This window comes from Apodemus sylvaticus, chromosome 5 (assembly GCF_947179515.1).
Source record: "Apodemus sylvaticus chromosome 5, mApoSyl1.1, whole genome shotgun sequence".
Classification (NCBI taxonomy): domain Eukaryota; kingdom Metazoa; phylum Chordata; class Mammalia; order Rodentia; family Muridae; genus Apodemus; species Apodemus sylvaticus.
In genome coordinates, this window is record NC_067476.1 from 15,621,258 (window position 1) to 15,642,584 (window position 21,327).

Here is a 21,327-nt window from a genome sequence, read left to right on the forward strand (position 1 = left end):
TTGTTTTGATTTGCATTTCCCTAATGATTAATGATGTTGAACATTTTTTAAGGTGTGAGGTCCCATTTGTCAATTCTTTTTCTTAGAGCATAAGCCATTGGTGTTCTATTCATGAACTTTCCCCCTGTGCCCATGTGTTCAAGATTCATCCCCACTTTCTCCTCTATAAGCTTCAGTGTGTCTGATTTTATGTGTAGTTCCTTGATCCACTTCAACATGAGCTTTGTACAAGGAAATAACGATGGTCAATTAGCATTTTTCTACATGATGACCTCCAGTTGATCCAGCACCGTTTCTTAAAAATGTTTTTCCCCCACTGGATGTTTTTAGCTCCTTTGTAAATTATCAAGTAACCGTATGTGTGTTGGTTCTTTTCTGGGTCTTCAATTTTATTTCATTCATCTTCCTGCCTGTCTCCATACCAATAGCAAACAGTTTTTTTCACTATAGTTCTGTAGTAGAGTTTGAGGTCAGAGATGGTGATTTCCCCAGGAGATTTTTTTGTTGTAGAGAATAGTTTTTACTATCCTGGCTTTTTTGTTATTCCAGATGAATTTGAGAATTGCTCTTTCTATATAAATGAAGAATTGATTTGGAATTTTGATGGGGATTGCATTGAATCTGTAGATTGCTTTTGGCAAGATGGTCATTTACCATATTATTCCTGCCAATCCATGAGTATGGGAGATTTTTCCATCTTCTGAGATCTTTTCTTTCTTTAGAGGCTTGAAGTTCACGCTATACAGATCTGTCATTGGCTTTGTTAGAGTCATACCAAGGTATGAAATATTATTTGGCACTATTGTGAAGGGTGTCATTTCCCTAATTTCTTTCTCAGCTTGTTTATTCTTTGAGTAGTAGAGGAAGGCCACTGATTTGTTTGAGTTAGTTTTATATCCAGCCACTTTGCTGAAGTTGTTTTTCAGGTTTAGGAGTCCTCTGGTGAAAGTTTTGGGGTTGCTTAAGTATATGATCGTATCATCTGCAAATAGTGATATTTTGACTTCTTCCCTTCCAATGTGTATACATTTGACCTCCTTTTGTTGCCTGATTGCTTTGGCTAGGACTTCAAGTGCTATACTGAATAGGTAAATTGGGAGAGAGTAGGCAGTCTTGTCTGATCCCTGATTTTAGTGGGATTCCTTCAAGCTTCTGTCCATTTAATTTGATGTTGGCTACTGGTTTGCAATATATTGCTTTCACTATGTTTAGTTATGGGCCTTGGATTCCCAATCTCTCCAAGACTTTTAGCATGAAGAGATGCTAGATTTTGTCAAAAGGCTTTTCAGCATCTAATGAAATGACCATGTGTTTTTTTTTTCCTTGAGTTTGTTTATGTAGTGGACTATATTGATGGATTTCTCTATATTGAACCATCTCTGCATCCCTGGGATGAAGCCTACCTCAATGTGGCAAATTATAGTTTTGATGCATTCTTGGATTTGGTTGGCCAGAATTTTGTTGAGTAATTTTGCATCGATTTTCATGATGGAGATTGGTCTGAAGTTCTCCTTCCTTGTTTGGTCTTTGTGTGGTTTAGATATAAGCATTATTGTGGCTTCACAGAATGAGTTGGGTAGTGTTTCCCGAGTTTCTATTTTGTGCAATCGTTTGAAGAGTATCAGCATTAGCTCTTCTTTGAAGATCTGATAGAATTTCCTGCTAAGCCCATCTGGTCCTGGGCTCTTTTTTGATGGGAGACTATTAACGTCTACTTCGAAATAGTCATTCTTAATGTGTTTTTCTATATATTTTTTCAATTTTATCAGAGATACTTTCCATGTAAATCTTCAGTTTTATCAGAAAATGTTTATAATTCCACTTTTAATTAACTTAGAAATGTTTTTAGGCCTACTATTTTATCTGTATAATTGTCCATGATAATCTTCAATTTTAACATGTTATTCTATATTTTCTACAATTTTACCAGAAATATTTTCCACGTGAATTTTCAATTCTATCATAAATTGTTTCTCCTTCCCTTTTCAATTAATTTAGCAACATTTTTATATCTACCATTTTACTCTTTAATTTTCCATGAAAATTGTCAATTTTAACATGCTTTTCTATATATTTCTTCAATTTTGTCAGAAATAATTTCCATGTCAATCTTAGATTTTATAATATGATATTTTTACTTCCTTTAAGAGAAAAAAACTATCTACCCATGGACAGAAAGATAATTAAAATTTTCATGGTGATAAAGTAATTATTATTGACACAAAAATGAATAAGAAATGGATTATAATTAGTTTCAAGAATAGCATATTAACCGATTTTTCTACAGAGTGTGACTGATGATACATAGTCATTTTAAAAATGTTATTGACCAAGTTGGAAGACATCATAGATTAACTGTAGTTAAGGCTTTGAGAGGGTGAAGAGGCAAATGGTGATTATTGCCAATCACAAAGACAAACTGGCCACTAACGAGTTTTAAAATAGGATATAACCACAGAGCTCTCTCAGCAGCTATGATATCTGCTTTAATTTTATCATGTTCCTTTTCCTATTGTTTAGTAATTGCTCATTTGTGTAGGGAATTATTACAGAAAAGAGAGCGAATGTTAGGTTACCAAAAGAGAAAAGATGTAAGAAATCATGCAAAAATAGTCTGACTTAAAAACCCAAGTGAAAAATAAAACTGGTAAAATTTTCTTTTGCTAGGAAAACCCAAGGAATAGTCTTGTCAGATCTAAGTTGTGGCAGGAAAGTCAAGTATTTACAGGTGTTTTGTATACTTGAATGCAATGTTTAGGTTTGTGCTGAGGATGTTAACATGGAATCAGTGTCATGTGATGCAGCCAAGGAAGAGAGAAACTGTTACTACATGTAGAACCCATAGTTACTTTACATGTTGTTATTGGTACAGCATCGTAATATTGGCACAGACTTATGCCCTTAAGGCTTTGACTATCTGCACATGCTACTTTTACTAATTTCCCTCAGATCCTAACATTTTACTGATCCAAAGAAGCTCTTTGGGTTGCAATACTTGGATTTAATTTGTAGAAAGCCTTAGGCAAGTGCATTCAATAAAGGTTAAACAGATTAAAATCATGTTTAATTCTAGATTTCCTGTTAACAATCTACATGCTAATTCCTTAATTTAAAATTGTCTTGGTGAAATCCGGGTACCCTGATATGGAAATGGGTCTGATTTGCTAATTGTTCTGAATTTTCTTGTTTTCCCCTCAAAGACATTTAGTTATTTTCAAGGTTGGCAGATTGTATGCCTTTTTTGAAAATATCACTAGTTTATTACTATGACAAAACTCTTCCTATTTAGATTAAAACACCCAAACTAATTTTATTTTCAGTACTAGTGATTCCTAAACTGTTTCCACAGTTTATTGGTCAAAATCACTTCTTTTTCTTCCCAATTTCTTATTTCACTCACGGCAGAAGACTAAGAGCTTGAGGATGGATGAGAGCACTGTGTCTGAGTTCATCTTCCTGGGGCTCCCCATTTGAGCAGAGGACCAAGGCATGTACTGTGCCCTCTTCCTGTCCATATACCTGACAACTGTGCTGGTGTACCTGCTCATCATCCTGCTCATAAGAATGGACTCAAACCTCCATACCCTATGTACTTCTTCCTCAGTCACTTGGTCTTCACAGACATCTCTTTCTTATCAGTCACAACTCCAAAGATGCTTGTAAATATGCTGACACACAGTCATTCCATAACATCTACCAGGTACATTTTATAGGTGTATGTTTTCACAGTTTTTGGAAGCATTGATAGCTTTGCAATTACCTCCATGGCATATGATAGGTATATGACCATCTGCCATCCTCTACACTATATCACCATCATGGACCAGAACCTCTGTGTCCTTCTAGTAGTTGTGTCCTGGGCCTTATCCTCTGCAAATTCCTCTGTGCACACCCTTCTCTTGGCTCGCCTATCTCACTTTAGAAACAATACCATTCCCCACTATTTCTGTGACTTCTCTACTTTGATGAAGCTATTCAGCTCAGACACTACCATCAATGAACTGGTCATTCTTGTTTTAGATGGTATGGTCATTAGCGTGCCATTCATATACATTCTGGTCTCTTATGGCCACACTAGAGTCACCATTCTGAAATCTCCTCCATGAAGAGAATCTGCCAAGCCACACATGTGTATCTCACATCTGTGTGGTTTCCTTTACTATGGAGCCATCATTGAACTATATTTTGTCCCCTCATCTTCAACATTAATGACAATAATGCCATCGTGGCTATGCTGTACCCTGTAGCCACACCCATGCCGAATCCCTTTATTTATAGTCTGAGGAAATGGGATATGAAACGAGCACTGAGAAATATCCTCAGGAGAACTAAATCATGCATCTTCTCTTCCCATTTGCTGCCTAGGACTTCTCTTTGATTGGCACATATAATATCTTCTTTCAGAATGTCCATCTTTTATTTTATTCCGATACTTTATTCTGATATTTTACTCTGAACATGCATATTATATCTTGAGTGTTACACTTACCTCTTTTCTTGATCTTGATAATATTGGGAAAGGGGTTTCCAACACATACACATATAAATCCTTTCTGTGTTTCCCTTTGCACATATCTTTCCCAAAAATTTTTAAATTTCAACATAATAGTCTTCTTTTTCATTTGGATAGCATATAATTTGTGGAGAAAAACCTTTTTCTCCTATCTCATGAAAAACTCTTTAGATAAGATTATTTTCATTTTTATTTTTTTCCACAGGCAATGTTTCTTTATGTAGATCTAGATGTTTTGAATTTGGAATATAGATAAGGTTTCCTTGATCCAGTAGAGATCAGCTCACGTCTGCCTCCTGAATGCTGGGATTATTGGCATGAACCACTATGCACAGCTTGATCTTATTTTTTGTATTTAATTCAGCAATATTTTAAATTTTCAGTAGATAGTAAGCTTAAATAAATACTATATCTCAGATATACCACCAATGAACTGGTTATGTTTACTGCAAGGTGGGGTTCATTAGCCTCTCATTCATATATTTAGGCTTCTTATGTACACATTGTAGTCACCATCCTGAGACCTCCAGTCATGCATGGAGTTTTCCAGCCTCTTGTTCATAATACACTTTTCATTTTTATTGACACATGAAGATACACCTAAGAGATGTTTAGATACATATATGTGTTGTGTAATGTATGTTGTAAAATGAATGGGACTGTCTCCTAAATTTTTGTCATATTTTGTAGTATAAGAACTCAGAGTTAGTTCCTATACTACTTTTGTATATTGCATTCCATCATCACCCCTTATCCCTCCACTATGAAGTCAATATTAAAGTTCCCTCGTTTGCTCAAATTTCATATGCACTACCAGCTTTTCCTTTTTCCTACATAGTTTGTTCATTGTTTTGAATTTGTTCCTCATTGTTCTTTTTTTGCAATATATTCTTAGATTAATATTAACTATGCAGTTACCTTGTTTTTTTTCTGAAACTCAGTGGTCCATTGATATCAGCTGGACAAGATGGACACAGGTTCTAGGTGGTGAAAAGGGCTTTGGAAACATCTTTGTTTAAGAAGATGAAGTTTATGTAAAGTATAAAAGTAGGAAGAAATATTTTAGAATTGTCTTTCATGTGGTGTTATATTTATGTGGCATCAGTCTATTCTTTATAGTGGTTGGGTGCCCAAGTGTATGGGCTAGTAGAAATAATGGAAAAACAATATTTGTATGAAAACCTGAAAAAGTTATACTAGAAAATTTAACCCAACTACACTGTGTTCTAAAATGAAATGGACTCCAATTTTAATTTCATAAATACATTGCCCTCTATTTCCATCTGAAATGCTGACCTCCAAGACAAACATATTTAGTGTCAATAATGTTAGCCAATTACTCTGATAGATATTTTTATATCTAGCCAACATCAAACTAAATGGGGAGAAAGCTGAAGCAATCCCACTAAAATCAGGGACTAGACAAGGCTGCTCTCCATATCTTTTCAATATAGTTCTTGAAGACCTAGCTAGAGCAATTAGACAACATAAGGAGGTCAAAGGGATGCAAATTGGAAAGCAAGAAGTCAAACTAACACTATTTGCAGATCATATGATAGTATACTTAAGTGACCCAAAAAACTCTACCAATCTACAGATTCAATACAATCCCCATCAAAATCCCAACTCAGGTCTTCATAGAGTTAGAAAGAGTAATTCTCAAATTCATCTGGAATAACAAAAAACCCAGGATAGCTACAACTATTCTCAACAGTAAAAGAACTTCTGGGGGAATCAGTATCCCAGACCTCAAACATTACTACAGAGCAATAGTGATAAAAAGTGCATGGTATTGGTACAATGACAGGCAAGTGGATTGATGGAATAGGACCCATAAATGAACACACCCACTTATGGTCACTTGATCTTCAACAAAGGAGCTGAAAACATCTAACTTCTTGAGTTCTTTGTATATATTGGATATTAGCCCTCTATCGGATATAGGGTTGATGAAGATCTTTTCCCAATTTGTTGGTTGCCATTTTGTCCTTTTGACATGGTCCTTTGCCTTACAGAAACTTTATAATTTTATGAGGTCCCATTTGTCAATTCTTGATCTTAGAGCATAAGCTATTGGTGTTCTGTTCACGAACTTTCCCCCGTGCCCATGTCCTCAAGGGTTTTCCCCAGTTTCTTTTCTATTAGTTTCAGTGTGTCTGGTTTTATGTGGATGTCCCTTGATCCACTTGGAGGTGAGCTTAGTACAAGGAGATAAGGGTGGATCAATTCACATTCTTCTGCAGGCTGACCTCCAGTTGAACCAGCACCATTTGTTGAAAAGGCTATCTTTTTTACACTGGAAGGTTTTAGCTTTTTTGTGGAAGATCAAATGACCATAGATGTGTGGGTTCGCTTCTGGGTCTTCAATTCTATTCCATTGATCTACCCACCTGTAACTGTACTAATACCATACAGTTTTAAACACTATTGCTCTGTAGTACTGCTTGAAGTCCGGGATGCTGCCCCCCCCCCTCCCCCCCCCCCCCCCCCCCCCCCCCGGCTCCAGAAGTTCTTTTACTGTTGAGAATAGTTTTAGCTCTCCTGGGTTTTTTGTTATTCCAGATGAATTTGAGAATTGCTCTTTCTAACTCTATGAAGAACTGAGTTGGGATTTTGATGGGGGTTGAATTGAATCTATTTATTGCGTTTGGCAAGATGGCCATTTTTACTATATTAATCCTGCCAACCCATGATGCATGGAAGATTTTTCCATTTTCTGAGGTTTTCTTTGATGTCCTTCCTTCAGAGACTTGAAGTTCTTGTCTTACAGATCTTTCGCTTACTTGGTTAAATTAGCACCTAGATACTTTATATTGTTTGTGGCTATTGTAAATGGTGTCCTTTCCCTAATTTCTTTCTCAGCGTGCTTATCCTTTGTGTATAGGAAGGCTACTGATTTGCTTGAGTTGATTTTATAACCAGCCACTTTGCTCAACTTGTTTATCAGTTGGAGTTCTCTGGTGGAGTTTTTTGCCTCACTTATGTATACTATCATATCATCTGCAAATAGTGATAGTTTGACTTTTTCCTTTTCAATTTGTATCCCTTTGACGTCTTGATGTTGTCTAGTTGCTCTAGCTAGAACTTCAAGTACTATATTTAAAAGATATGAAGAAAGGGGGCAGTCGTGTCTAGTCCCTGATTTTTTGTGGGATTGCTTCAAGTTTCTCTCCATATTTAATGTTGGTACCAGTTTGCTGTATATTGCTTTTACTGTTTAGATATAGGCCTTGAATTCCTGTTCTTTCCAAGACTTTTAGTATGAAAGAATGCTGAATTTTTTCAAATGCTTTTTCAGCATCTAATGAAATGACCACGTGTTTTTTTCTTTGAGTTTGCTTATGTAGTGTATAGCATTGATGGATTTCCGTGTATTGAACCTTCCCTGCATCCCTTCGATGAAGCCTACTTGATCATGATGGATTATCATTTTGATGTGTTCTTGGATTCGGTGGGCAAAAATTTTATTGAGTATTTTTCGCATCGATATTCATAAGGGAAATTGTTCTGAAGTTCTCTTTTTTGTTGCATCTTTGTGTGCTTTTGGTATAAGCATAATTGTGGCTTCCTAGAAAGAGTTGGGTAGTGTTCCTTCTGTTTCTATTTTGTGGAATAGTTTGAATAGTATTGGTGTTAAATCTTTGAAGGTATGATAGAATTCTGCACTAAAACCATCTGTTCCTGTGCTTTTTTTCATTGGAAGACTTTCAATGCCTACTTCTATTTCTTTAGGGGTTATAGGACTGTTAAATGATCTGTTTGATCCTCATTTAATTTTGGTATTTGGTATCTTGTCTAGGAAATTGTTCATTCCTCCAGATTTTCCAGTTGTGTTGAGTATAGGCTTTTGTAGTAAGGTCTGCTGATTTTTTGAATTTCCTCCCTTTTCATTTTTAATTTTGTTAATTTGGATACTGTCTCTGTGCTCTTTGGTTAGTCTGCTTAAGGGTTTATCTATCTTGTTGATTTTTTTCAAAGAACCAGCTCCTAGTTTTGTTGATTCTTTGTATGGTTTTCTTTGTTTCTACTTGATTGAGTTCAGCGCTGAGTTTGATGATTTCCTGTCTTCTTCTCCTCCTGGGTGAATTAGCTTCTTTTTGTTCCAGGGATTTCAGTTGTTCCCTTAATCTGCTAGTGTATGCTGTCTCCAGCTTCTTTTTGGAGGCACTCAGGGAGATGAGTTTTCCTGTTAGCACTGCTTTTATCGTGTTCCATCGATTTGAGTATGTTGTGCTTTCATTTTCGTTAAATTCTAAAAATTCTTTGATTTCTTTCTTTATTTCTTCCTTGACCAAGTTATCATTGAGTAGAGTGTTGTTCAGCTTCCACCTGAATGTGGGCTTTCTGTTGTTTTTGTTGCTATTGATCACCACTTTTACTCCATAGTGTTCTGATAGGAGGTATGGGATTATTTTGATCTTCTTATATTTGTTGAGGTCTGTCTTGTGACCAATCATATGATCAATTTTGGAGAAGGTACCATGAGGTGCTGAGGAAAAGTTACATTCTTTTGCTTTACGGTGGCATGTTCTACATATATCTGTTAAATCCAAATGGTCCAAAGCTTCAATTAGTTTCACTGTGTCCCTGTTTAGTTTCTGTTTTTCTGATTGGTCCATTGAGGAGAATGGGGTGTTGAAGTCACCCACAATTATTGTGTTAGGTGCAATGTGTGCTTTGAGCTTTAGTAAAGTTTGTTTTATGAATGAGGATGCTCTTGCATTTGTAGCATAGATGTTCAGAATTGAGAGTTCTTCTTGGTGGATTTTTCCTTTGACCAGCAAGATGTGTCTTTCTGTGTCTCATTTGATGTCTTTAGGTTGAAAGTCAATTTTATCTGATATTAGAATGGCTACTCCATCTTGTTTTCTGAGACCATTTGCTTGTAAAATTGTCTTCCAGGCTTTTGCTCTAAGGTAGTGTTTATCTTTTACACTGAGGTGTGTTTCCTGTATGCAGCAAAATGTAGGGTCCTATTTACATATCCAGTCTGTTAGTCTATGTCTTTTTATTGGGGAATTGAGTCCATTGATGTTAAGAGATATTAAGGAATAGTGATTTTTGCTTCCTGTCATTTTTTATGTTAATTTTATATTTGAGTTGTTATCGTCTTTTGGGTTTGATGAAGGTAGTTTATTATCTTGCTTTTTCCAGGGTATAGTTTCCCTCCTTGTATTGGGGTTTGCCCCCTGTGATCCTGGTAGGGCTGGGTTTGTGGAAAGATATTGGGTAAATTTGGTTTTGTCGTGGAATATTTGGTTTTTCCATCTATAGTAATTGAGGGTTTTGCTCAGTATAGTAGTCTTGGCTGGCATTTGTATTCTCTTAGAGTCTGAATGAGATCTGTCCAGAGTCTTCTAGCTTTCATGGTCTCTGGTGAGAAGTCTGGTGTAATTCTGATAGGTCTTTCTTTATATGTTACTTGGCCTTTTTCTCTTACTGCCATTAATATTCTTTCTTTGTTTAGTACATTTGGGGTTATTATTATTATTATTATTATTATTATGTGATTGGATGTATTTCTGCTCTGGTCCAGTCTGTTTGGAGTTCTGTAGGATTCTTATATATTCATGGACATCTCTCTCTTTAGGTTAGAGAAGTTTTCTTTCATAATTTTGTTGAAGATATTTGCTGGCCCTTTCAGTTGTACATCTTCACTCTCATCTAGACCTATAATCCTTAGGTTTGGTCTTGTCGTTGTGTCCTGGATTTCCTGGATGATTTGGGTTACAAGGTTTTTGCATTTTGCATTTTCTTTCACTGTTGAGTCCATGGTGTCTATGGTATCTTCAGCATCTGAGATTCTTTCTTCCAATTGATGCATTGTATTCTGTTGTTGATATTTGCATCTATGGCCTCTGATTTTTTCCCAAGGTTTTCTATCTCCAAAGTTGTCTCCCTTTGAGATTTCTTAGTTATTTCTACTTCTGTTTTTAGATCCAGGATGGTTTTGCTCAGTTCCTTTCTTGCTTGTTTGTGGTTTCCTGTAATTCTTTAAGAGATTTTTGTGTTTTCTCTTTCATGATTTCTGCCTTTGACTCAATTTCTCCTTTATTTTTTAAAGTGACTTTTGCATTTCCTCCTTTTTAGCTTCTATCTTTTGACCCATATTCTCCTGAATTTCTTTAAATAATTTTTGTGTTTTCCTTGTAAGGGCTTCTAACTTTTGATTCATTTTGTCCTGAATTTCTTTAAGAGATTTATTTATGTCCTTCTTGTGTTCCTCTAACAGCATCAAGACCAGTGATTTTAAATCCAAATCTTGTTTTTCTGATGTGTTGGGGTATCCAGGACTTGCTGTTATTGGGAAAGTAGGTTCAGATTCTGCCCCATTGCCTTGATTTCTTTTAGTAATGTTCCTACATTTGCCTTTTGCCATCTGGTTCTCACTGGTGTTAGTTGGTCTAGTTGGTCTTGTCACTGGCTGGTGCTTCAACCTTCTGTGAGTCTGTAAGGCTATATCTGCACCACTGGATGACTGGGTTTCCCCTGGCACAGATTGCTGATGTGCTGCCCCACTCTTGTGTGCCATTGGAGTCCTTCTGTGTCTTGCCCCAAGCAATATTATACTCAGGTTGTCTCAGTGAACCTGATGCTGCCCGTCTGCTCCCTCAGGGAGCAAAGATGGCGGCAGGGAGTCAGGCTACTGATGTTATTGAGTTAATTTTATATCCAGCCTCTTTGCTGAAGTTATTTAGGAGTTCTTTGGTGGAAGTCTTGGGGTCATTTGATTATACTATCATATCATCTGCAAATAGTGACATTTTTACTTCTTCCTTTCCAATTTGTATACTTTGACCTCCTTCCGTTGCCTGATTGCTCTGGCTAGGACTTAAAGTACTATATTCAATAGAGAGGGAGAAAGTGGACAGCCTTGTCTGGTTCCCAATTTTAGTGAGATTGCTTCAAGTTTCTCTCCGTTTAATGTGATGCTGGCTACCAGTTTGCAGTATATTGCTTTCACTAACTTTAGGTATGGGCCTTGGATTCCCAATCTCTCCAAGACTTTTATCATGAAGGGATGCTGGATTTTGTCAAATCGAATTAAAGAATCTAATTAAATGGCCATGTAGTTCTTTTCCTTTAGTTTGTTAGTGTAGTGTTTTGCATTGATGGATTTCTGTATATTGAACCATCTCTGCATCCCTGGGATGAAGCCTACCTGTTCGTGGTGAATTATCGTTTTGATGCACTCTTGGATTCGGTTGGCCAGGATTTTGTTGAGTATTTTTGCATCGATGTTCATCAGGAAGATTGGTATGAAGTTCTCCTTCCTTGTTTGGTCTTTGTGTGGTTTAGGTATAAGCATTATTTTGGCTTCATAGAATGAGTTGGGTAGTGTTCCTTGAATTTCTATTTTATGGAAGAGTCTGAAGAGTATTGGTATTAACTCTTCTTTGAAGATCTGATAAAATTCCCTGGTAAACCTAACTGGTCTAGGCTTTTTATTTTATTTTTTTATTTGATGAGACACTATTAATTACTGCTTCTATTTCTTCAGGGCTTATGGGACTATTTAGATGGTTTATCTGATCCTGTTTTAATGTTGGCACCTGGTATGTATCTAGAATGTTGTCCATTTCATCCAGATTCTCAAATTTTGTTGATTATAAATTCTTGAAGTAGGATCTGATGATTTTTTGAATTTCCACAATTTCTGTTGTTATGTCTCCCTTTTCATTTATGATTTTATTAATTTGGATACTTTCTCTGTGCCCTCTGGTTAGTCTGGCTAAGGGGTTATGTATCTTGCTGATTTTTTAAAGAACCAGCTCCTTGTTTTGTTGATTCTTTATATAGTTCTTTTTGTTTCTGTTTGGTTGGTTTTGGCCCTGAGCTTTATTATTTCCTGCTGTCTACTCCTCTTGGGTGTATTTGCTTCTTTTTGTTCTACAGCTTTCAAGTGCTCTGTCAAACTGTTAGTGTAATCTCTCTCCATTTTATTTTTGGAGGCACTCAGAGCTATGTGTTTTCCTCTTAGCACTGATTTCATTGTGTCTCATAAATTTTGGTATAATGTGTCTTTATTTTCATTAAATTCTAAAAAGTCTGTAATTTCTTTCTTTATTTCTTCCTTGACAAATCTATTGTTGAGAAGAGCATTGTTCAAAGTTCATGCATATGTGTGTTTTCCATAGTTTTTGTTTGAGCTTAAGAAACTGGGGAGGACCCTTGAGGACATCGGTACAGGGAGAAAGTTTCTGAACAGAACACCAATAGCGTATGCTCTAAGAGCAGGAATTGACAAATGGCACCTCATAAAATTACAAAGTTTCTGTAAGGCAAAGGACACCATCAAGAGGACAAATCAGCAACCAACAAATTGGGAAAAGATATTCACCAATCCTACATCAGATAGAGGGCTAATATCCAATATATATAAAGAACTCAAGAAGTTAGACTCCAGAAAACCAAACAACCCTATTAAAAAATGGGATACAGAGTTAAACAAAGAATTCTCACCTGAAGAACTTCGGATGGCGGAGAAGCATCTTACAAAATGCTCAACTTCATTAGTCATTAGGGAAATGCAAATCAAAACAACCCTAAGATTTCATCTTACACCAGTCAGAATGGCTAAGATTAAAAATTCAGGAGACAGCAGGTGTTGGAGAGGGTGTGGAGAAAGAGGAACACTCCTCCACTGCTGGTGGGGTTGCAAATTGGTACAACCACTCTGGAAAGCAGTCTGGCGGTTCCTCCGAAAACTGGGCACCTCACTTCCAGAAGATCCTGCTATACCACTCCTGGGCATATACCCAGAAGACTCCCCACCATGTAATAAGGATACATGTTCTACTATGTTCATAGCAGCCCTATTTATAATTGCCAGATGCTGGAAAGAACCCAGGTATCCCTCAACAGAAGAGTGGATGCAAAAAATGTGGTATATCTACACAATGGAGTACTATTCAGCCATTAGAAACAATGAATTCATGAAATTCTTAGGCAAATGGATGGAGCTAGAGAATATCATACTAAGTGAGGTAACCCAGATTCAAAAGGTGAATCATGGTATGCACTCACTAATAAGTGGATATTAACCTAGAAAACTGGAATACCCAAAACATAATCCACACATCAAATGAGGTACAAGAAGAAAGGAGGAGTGGCCCCTGGTTCTGGAAAGACTCAGTGAAACAGTATTCAGCAAAACCAGAACGGGGAAGTGGGAAGGGGTGGGTGGGAGGACAGGGGAAGAGAAGGGGGCTTACGGGACTTTCGGGGAGTGGGGGGTCTAGAAAAGGGAAATCATTTGAAATGTAAATAAATTATATCAAATAAAAAATAATAAAATAAAATAAAATAAAATAAAATAAACCTTTTACCTAAAAAAAAAAAAAAAAAAGACCTGCCTTAGCAGTGGTGATCTGATAAGGTTCATGGAATAATTTCAATATTTCTATTCTCTGCTGAGGCCCATTATGTGGCCAATTTCATGGTCAATTTTGGAGAAGGTACCATGAGGTGCTGAGAAGAAGGTATATTCTTTTGCTTTCAGGTGGAATGTTCTATAAATATCTGTTAATCCATTTGGTCCATAACTTCAGTAGTTTCAGTGGATCTCTGTTTAGTTTCTGATTCCATGATTTATCCACTGTTGAGAGTGGGGTGTTGAAGGCTTCCACTATTATTGTGTGTGGTGCAATATTTGCTTTGAGCTTTATTAAAGTATCTTTTATGAATGTGAGTGCCATTGCATTCAGAGCATAGATTTTCAGAATTGAGAGTTTATCTTGGTAGACTTCTTTTTACCAGTGTTCCTACTTATATTTTTGTCAACTTTTGGCTGAAAGTCAATTTTATCTGATATAAGAATTGTCACTCCATTTTGTTTCTTGGGACCATTTGCTTGGAAAATTGTTTTCCAACTTTTGACTCTGAAATAGTGACTCTCTTTGTCACTGAGGTGGGTTTCTTGTATGTAGCAAAATGTTGGGTTCTGTTTACCTATTCAGTCTGTTAGTCTGTGTCTTTTTATAGTGAAATTGAGACCATTGATTTTAAGAGATATTAAGGAAACTTGATTGTTTCTAACTGTTATCTTCTTAGTTAAAGGTGAAATTCTGTGTAGCTATCTTCTATTGGGTTTGTTGAAAGATTACCTTTTTGCTTTTTCTAGGGTGTGGATTCCCACCTTGTGTTGGTATTTTCCACCCATTATTCTTTGTATAGCTAGATTTCTGGAAAGATATTGTGTAAATTTGCTTTTGTCATGGAATGTCTTGTTTTCTCCATCTATGGTAATTGAAAATTTTGCTGGGTATAATAGTCTGGGCTGACATTTATGTTCTCTTATGGTCTGTAGGACATCTGCCCAGGATCTTCTGGCTTTGTGATCTCTGGTGATAAGTCCAGTTTAATTCTGATAGATCTGCCTTTATATGTTTCTTGGCCTTTCCCCCTTACTTCTTTTAACATTCTTTCTTTGTTTAGTGCATTTGGTGTTTTGATTATTATGTGACAGGAGGAATTTCTGCTCTGGTCCAGTCTATTCTGAGTTCTGTAAGATTCTTGTATGGTCATAGGCATCTCTTTCTTTAGGTTAGGGAAGTTTTCTTCTATAATTTTGTTGAAGATATTTACTGGGCCTTTAAGATATAAATCCTCGCTCTCTTCTATACCTATAATCCTTACGTTGGTCTTCTCACTGTGTCCTGGATTTCCTGGATGTTTTTGGGTTACAAGCTTTTTGCATTTTGCATTTTATTTGACTGTTGAGTCAATGCTTTCTATGGAATCTTCATCATCCATTATTCTTTCTTCTATCTCTTGAATTCTGTTGTTGATGCTTGCATCTATGACTCCTGAGTTCTTTCCAAGGTTTTCTATCTCCAGAGACATCTCACTTTGTGATTTCTTTATTGTTTCTACTTCCATTTTTAGATCTTGGATAGTTTTGTTCAGTTCCGTCACTTGTTTGTTTGTTTTTTGCTGAAATTCTTTAAGGCATTTTTGTATTTCCTCTTAAGGACTTCTACCTGTTGACCCATGTTCCCATATGTTTCTTTAAGGGATTTTGTGATTCCTATTTAAGGACTTCTGCATGTTGACTCATGTTCTCCCAGTATTTCCTATGGAATTTTTGTGTTGCCTCTTTAAGGGGTTCTACCTGTAGACCCATGTTCTCCCATATTTCTTTAAGGAAATTTTGTGTTTCCTCTTCAAGTGCTTGCACTGGTTGGCTCATGTTCTCCTGTATTTCTTTAATGGAGTTATTTATGTCCTTCTTGAAGTCCTCTACCAGCATCATGAGATGTGATTTTAAATCTAGCTCTTGCTTTTGTGGTCTTTGTTTTGTAGATGTTGTGTTTCTGCTATTATATGGCAAGAGCATTTACTTTTCTAGTCCAGTTGAATTCATGTTCTGCACTTTTCTTGTATGTTTATAGGAATGTCTTTTTTTTTTTCATTGAGAATGTTTTCTTCTATGGATTTGTTGACAATATATTCTGGACCTTGTAGCTTGGACTCTTCACCTTCTTCTATTCCTATTATTCTTAGATTAGGTATATTCTTAGATTAGGATAATCCCAGTTTTCTAGATGATTTTTGCTATGAATTGTTTAAATTACACATTTTCTTTGACTGATGTATCGGTTTCTTCTATTGTATCTTTTACACCTTAGATTTTTCTCTTTCATTTTGTGTATTGTGTTGGTGATGCTTGCACTTCTTGTTCCTGTTCAATTCCCTGTTTTCTATCTCCAGGATTCTATGAGAATTCTTTATTGTTTTCTTTATTGCTTATATATCAATTTTTAGGTCTTGAGCAGTTTTATTTATTTCCTTCACCAGTTTAATATGCTTTCCTATATAGTTTAAGGGATTCAATTATTTCCTCTTAGAGCCATCTACCTGGTTGATTGTATTTTACTTTATTTCTTTAATGGATTTATTAATTTTCTCTTTAGAGACATGTATCATTTTAGAAGACTGGAATTAATACTTAGTCTTGTGCTTTGGTTGTATTAGAAAATATAAGACTTACAGTAGTACAGTTTCTGTGCTCTGAGGTTGACATATTGACCTGGATTTTGTTGATTGTGTTAACTGAAGGATGGCTTTGTTCCCTGGATGTTCCTGTTATATAACAGGTACTGAGAGCAGGGTTCATATCTATGGTTCTGGTGTGGCAGTCTGATGTGTAGCCTTGGGCAGGATGTTTCTGATTCTGCATGTTTTTCTTGTTCAGGGGCTGTAGGTCTGATTATGCGGGACAGAGAGGTGGAAGGAGAATGGAGTTCTACCTGGGCTAGGTGGCTGCTCAGGGAAGCTTATTTTCTTAGTCACTTTTCTATTTCTATGATAGAAACATCATGACTAAAGCAACTTACAGAAGAAAGATTTTATTTGGGGTTTAGAGTTTAGGCATTAAATTCCATGATCATTATGGTGTGCATCAGATAGGCAGGAAGACAGGATATCTGGAGCATCTGAGAGAGTATATACCTAGCTTATATACCTGGCTCACAAGGAAGAGAAAAAGATATCAATACTGGGAATCATGTGGAGTTTTGAAATCTAAAAACACAACCCTAGTACAGATCTCCTTCGATAAGGCATACAGCTAATCCTTTCTAAACAAGTCCACCAACTAGGGACCATGGATTCAAATATATGAAACTATAAGAACCATATCATTCAAACCACCTCCATATTGAATGGAAAGATAAGGTTGTTCTTACCTTGCAAAATTGTACAAAAATATAGAGAGTATATTTTCAATGAAAATGGTACACAAAAAAGGAAAATGTAAGAAAAATAAAAATAGACATTTTTCATACAAAATAAAACAAGACTCTTGACAAGTTTAATTTGAGTAATCTTTGCAGGAAAATATTGAATCTATGCAGTAATATTTTCCATGGAAAATATTAAAAATATTCAAGAAACTGGTTAGCTTCAAAGGTAATATAATACAACTGAGGAGAGACCAAAGGAGCATTAAAAACAATGCCAGTTTTCTACTGTCCAAATCTAGAAATTAATGTGTATTTTGTTGAATGTTGTTATTAAAATGTTAGAGGTATATAAATGCAAGCACATGGATGTACAATAGACAACAGATATCTACATTTTGTGTAGTTTACATTACTTCCGTGTTTGGGTATTATTTCTAAAGTGTGTAATAACTAAATAAAACATCCAGTAACTGTATGAAACATTACTTGTTTTAAAAATAACAATTAGCACAATTTTAGCACACTTGTATTCATGCACATACTGACAGTAGCTTAAGTTTCACTAAGTGCTAATCATATAGCATGTAACTAGCCATTCAACTCTCCTGTGCTGCCAGAAATATTTGTTGAATTGTCACTTACTAGCAACCAAATTGTGTCCCTCTGTTTGGGTAGAAGATGATTCTCAGGGACCAAAGCAACATGCCTTCATGGAATATGGCATTTTTGTAGTTAAACAAGGAGATTTCTTTCTTATTTTCATAATAAAATATATTTTGATTAAACTGCTCTTTAGACCTGGTTGAACTCAATTGAAGATTATCAGACTTTCTGATATCTACCTAGACATCCTTTACCACTGACTCAGAAAATCAGAGCCTCCTTCTTTGCATACAAAAATTGCACAAAACCCCAATACCCCCTGGAGACTAATGTCAAAGTCTTGACACTAAGTGTGATGTCTCAATTCACCCTTCTTTTCCAGGACCTTTATGCTCCATGTGGGATTTGTCCTTATACTTGTTTTTATCTTTTCCAGAGAGCAGTTCCATTTTAGTTAGTGAACAAGGCCAAGCACTTTGCAAAAAAACACAATGTGTTGAATATCTGGTTACCACTACATTAATACAAATAAAAATTGAGAAAAATTGATAAGATTACAAATAAAAACAGAAAGAAAGATGGGCATAAGTTAGTCACTGGGTACAAAATTATGGTTAGGTAGAAAAGTGTTTAAAATATTTCACTGTGTAGTGATTATAAATACTATATATTACCCCAAAGATTAGAGTAAAAAATTTCATACTAAGTCATGATAAATATTTGAGAAAATTATTATACTTTCTTTGATTTGGATATTATGTTGTATCTATATTCATATAAACAACACATCTTATGCCATAAATATTTTTTAATTTTGAGTGTTAACTAAATAACTAAAATATAAATGTAAGATATAGAAAGTATGGTTCAGTAAATAAAAGCACTCACTGTTCATCCAGGAAAACAAGGTTTGATTCTCAGTACACCTATGGTAGCTTACAGATATCTGTAAGCCTTGATTCAGGGTATCAGACACCAGCTTCTCTTCTTTGCTGGCGCATACATGTGGGCAAAATAACTACACATGAAAAATAGAAACAAATGTCCATTGAGTTACTGTCAAGTAATCAGAGTACATTTATTTGATGTATTAAGATAAATGTCTTTTATTTGATATCTGGCAACACAAAAAATTAAAAATGGTATTGTAAATCTAAGAGAAGAAATATTTTTTCATCTTCAGAGAGGAAAAAAGATCTTTGGTACAAAAACTACAAACTTCCTAAAAGGATATTTGTAGGAAATCCTCCCAAGATGCTGAAGCAAGTGAGTTAACGGAGTTCAAAGCTGTGCAAGGATAACTGGGTGAAGGGAAGAGAGCCAAATAAAATTCCCTGACAGAACAAAAGATGAATAGAGAAGAGGTGAAGTATGTAGAGATAATAAAAGAGAATATCATGCCCATCACTGTGAACACAGTCTTCTGCTGAGAATATTTTTCAGTGCTCTTATCATTTCCTGATTCCTCAGACTATAAATAAAGGGATTCAGCATGGGTATGACCACAGTGTACATCACAGCTACAATTGCATCTTGGTCATTAGTGTTATTAGATGAGGGAACAAAATATAGTCCAATGATGGCACCATAGTACAAAGAAACCACACAGAGATGAGAGCCACATGTGGACAAGGCTTTGCAGATTCCCTTGATAGAGGGAATTTTCATAATGGTGACCCCTATGCAGCCATAAGAGACCAGAATGCATATGAACGGTAAGGTAATGACCACAGTACCTAAAGGAAGTATGACCATCTTATTAATGGTGATGTCTGAGCTAGACAGCTTCAGCAAGGCAGAGAGGTCACAGAAATAGTGGGGGATGGTATTGTTTCTGAAGTGAGATAGGCGAGCCAAGAGAAGGGTGTGCACAAGGGAATTGGCAGTAGATAAGGCCCAGGACACAACTAATAGAAGAACACAGAGGGTCTGACTCATGATGCTGGTATAGTGCAGAGGGTGGCAGATGGCCACATACCTGTCATAGGCCATGGAGGTCAGAAGAAAGCTGTCAAGATCACCAAAAAATATGTAAAAATATACCTGGGAAACGCAGCCAGAATATGAGATGGACTGACTGTGTGTCAGCATATTTATGAGCATCTTTGGAGCTGTAACTGATGAGAAAGAGATGTCTGTGAAGGCCAAGTGACTGAGGAAGAAGTACATGGGGGTGTGGAGGTGAGAGTCCAGCCTGATGAGCAGGATGATGAGCAGGTTCCCCAGCACAGTTGTCAGGTACATGGCCAGGAACAGGGCAGAGTACAGGCCTCGATACTCTGCTCGAATGGGGAGCCCCAGGAGGATGAACTCAGACACAGTGCTCTCATTATCCTTCTCCATTCTCTTCATCTTCTGTTGTGAGTAAAGGGAAAAATGGGAAAGAAAGGAAAATAATTTTGACTATCACACTTTGGGAACATTTTTTGAATTACCAGTATTGAAAATAACATTAGTTTGTATATTTTAATATGCATATGAAGATTTTTTTCTCACAGTAATGATCTAGTGATGGTTTAGAAATAGACATAAATTGCCATCCTTAAAAACAACTGAATATCTTCTAGAGAGAAGCTATGAATTTCAGAACAATTATCAAATACAACCCAGTTCCTGATCAAGGTGTCTGGATTTCACCAACACAATTTTAGATTAAGGAATTATTGTGTAAATTGGTATCAGCAAATAGGAAAATCAATTGGGATTTCAATGATCATCACTTTTAACCTTTCTGAAATGCACTTCCAAAAGAATATCTTTCCACAAATTGAATCCAGATAATGTAACCATAGGATCTTCCTTGTATTTGTGAAATATTGGAATCTGGGGACTTAGTAGAAACAAGATGATAATAGCATTAACCTTATGAATTTGATCCAACAATATAACTTATTAATATCAGTTTGCAAGCAGCCATGAGTTCTTCCTGTAATAACAGTTTTTAGTCAATGAGTTCACTCTTCTATCACTTCTTCCTAGGCTGAATAATATGACCTTAATTTCATGTTAACATTGTCAGCTCTAACCTAAGCATTTCATTGAAGTACAAAGAACATATGGACATACGTGACTTTCCTGGCACTTCTTGTACTAGCCAAGACAATTCTTTGTGGTTTTCTAGCAAAAGCAAATGTCACCTGTTTCATTTATTTTTGTCCTGGGTTTTAAGCCAAAGATGCTTACTTTTTATTCCTTTCCATACATGTATTCTTTGTTTCTAAACTGGGATTCTCTCTTTTTTTTTTCCTGTAATCATTCCCTATGCAAGTGGATAATCACTAAACAATAGGAAAAGGAACATTACAAAGTTATAGTTGATATCCTATCTGCTGAGAGAGCTCTGTGGTTATATTCTCTGGAGATACTTGTATAATGGCCAATTTTTCTCTGATTGCCAGCAATACCATTTTTCCCTCTTCACCTTTCCAAGTTTATCTACGAATCCACCAAATTTGGTCAATACATCTTTAAAATGCCTATATATCATCAGTTTCACTCTCATAAAATCACTTAATTTGATATTGT

The 21,327-nt window shown here is 36.0% G+C and overlaps 1 protein-coding gene and 1 pseudogene across 1 annotated transcript in view; one reads left to right on the top strand and one right to left on the bottom strand.

The window, feature by feature from the left end:
• Window positions 1-3,423: 3,423 nt before the first annotated feature.
• Window positions 3,424-4,378, top strand: LOC127684048 (olfactory receptor 50-like; annotated as a pseudogene).
• A 14,828-nt stretch (window positions 4,379-19,206) lies between these two features.
• LOC127685301 (olfactory receptor 50-like) overlaps window positions 19,207-21,327 on the bottom strand; it is a 34,386-nt gene continuing 32,265 nt past the window's right edge. The window contains exon 2 of the mRNA XM_052182361.1: window positions 19,207-20,154. Coding sequence (XP_052038321.1) covers window positions 19,207-20,154 — 948 coding nt within the window. The remainder of the gene's footprint in view (window positions 20,155-21,327) is intronic.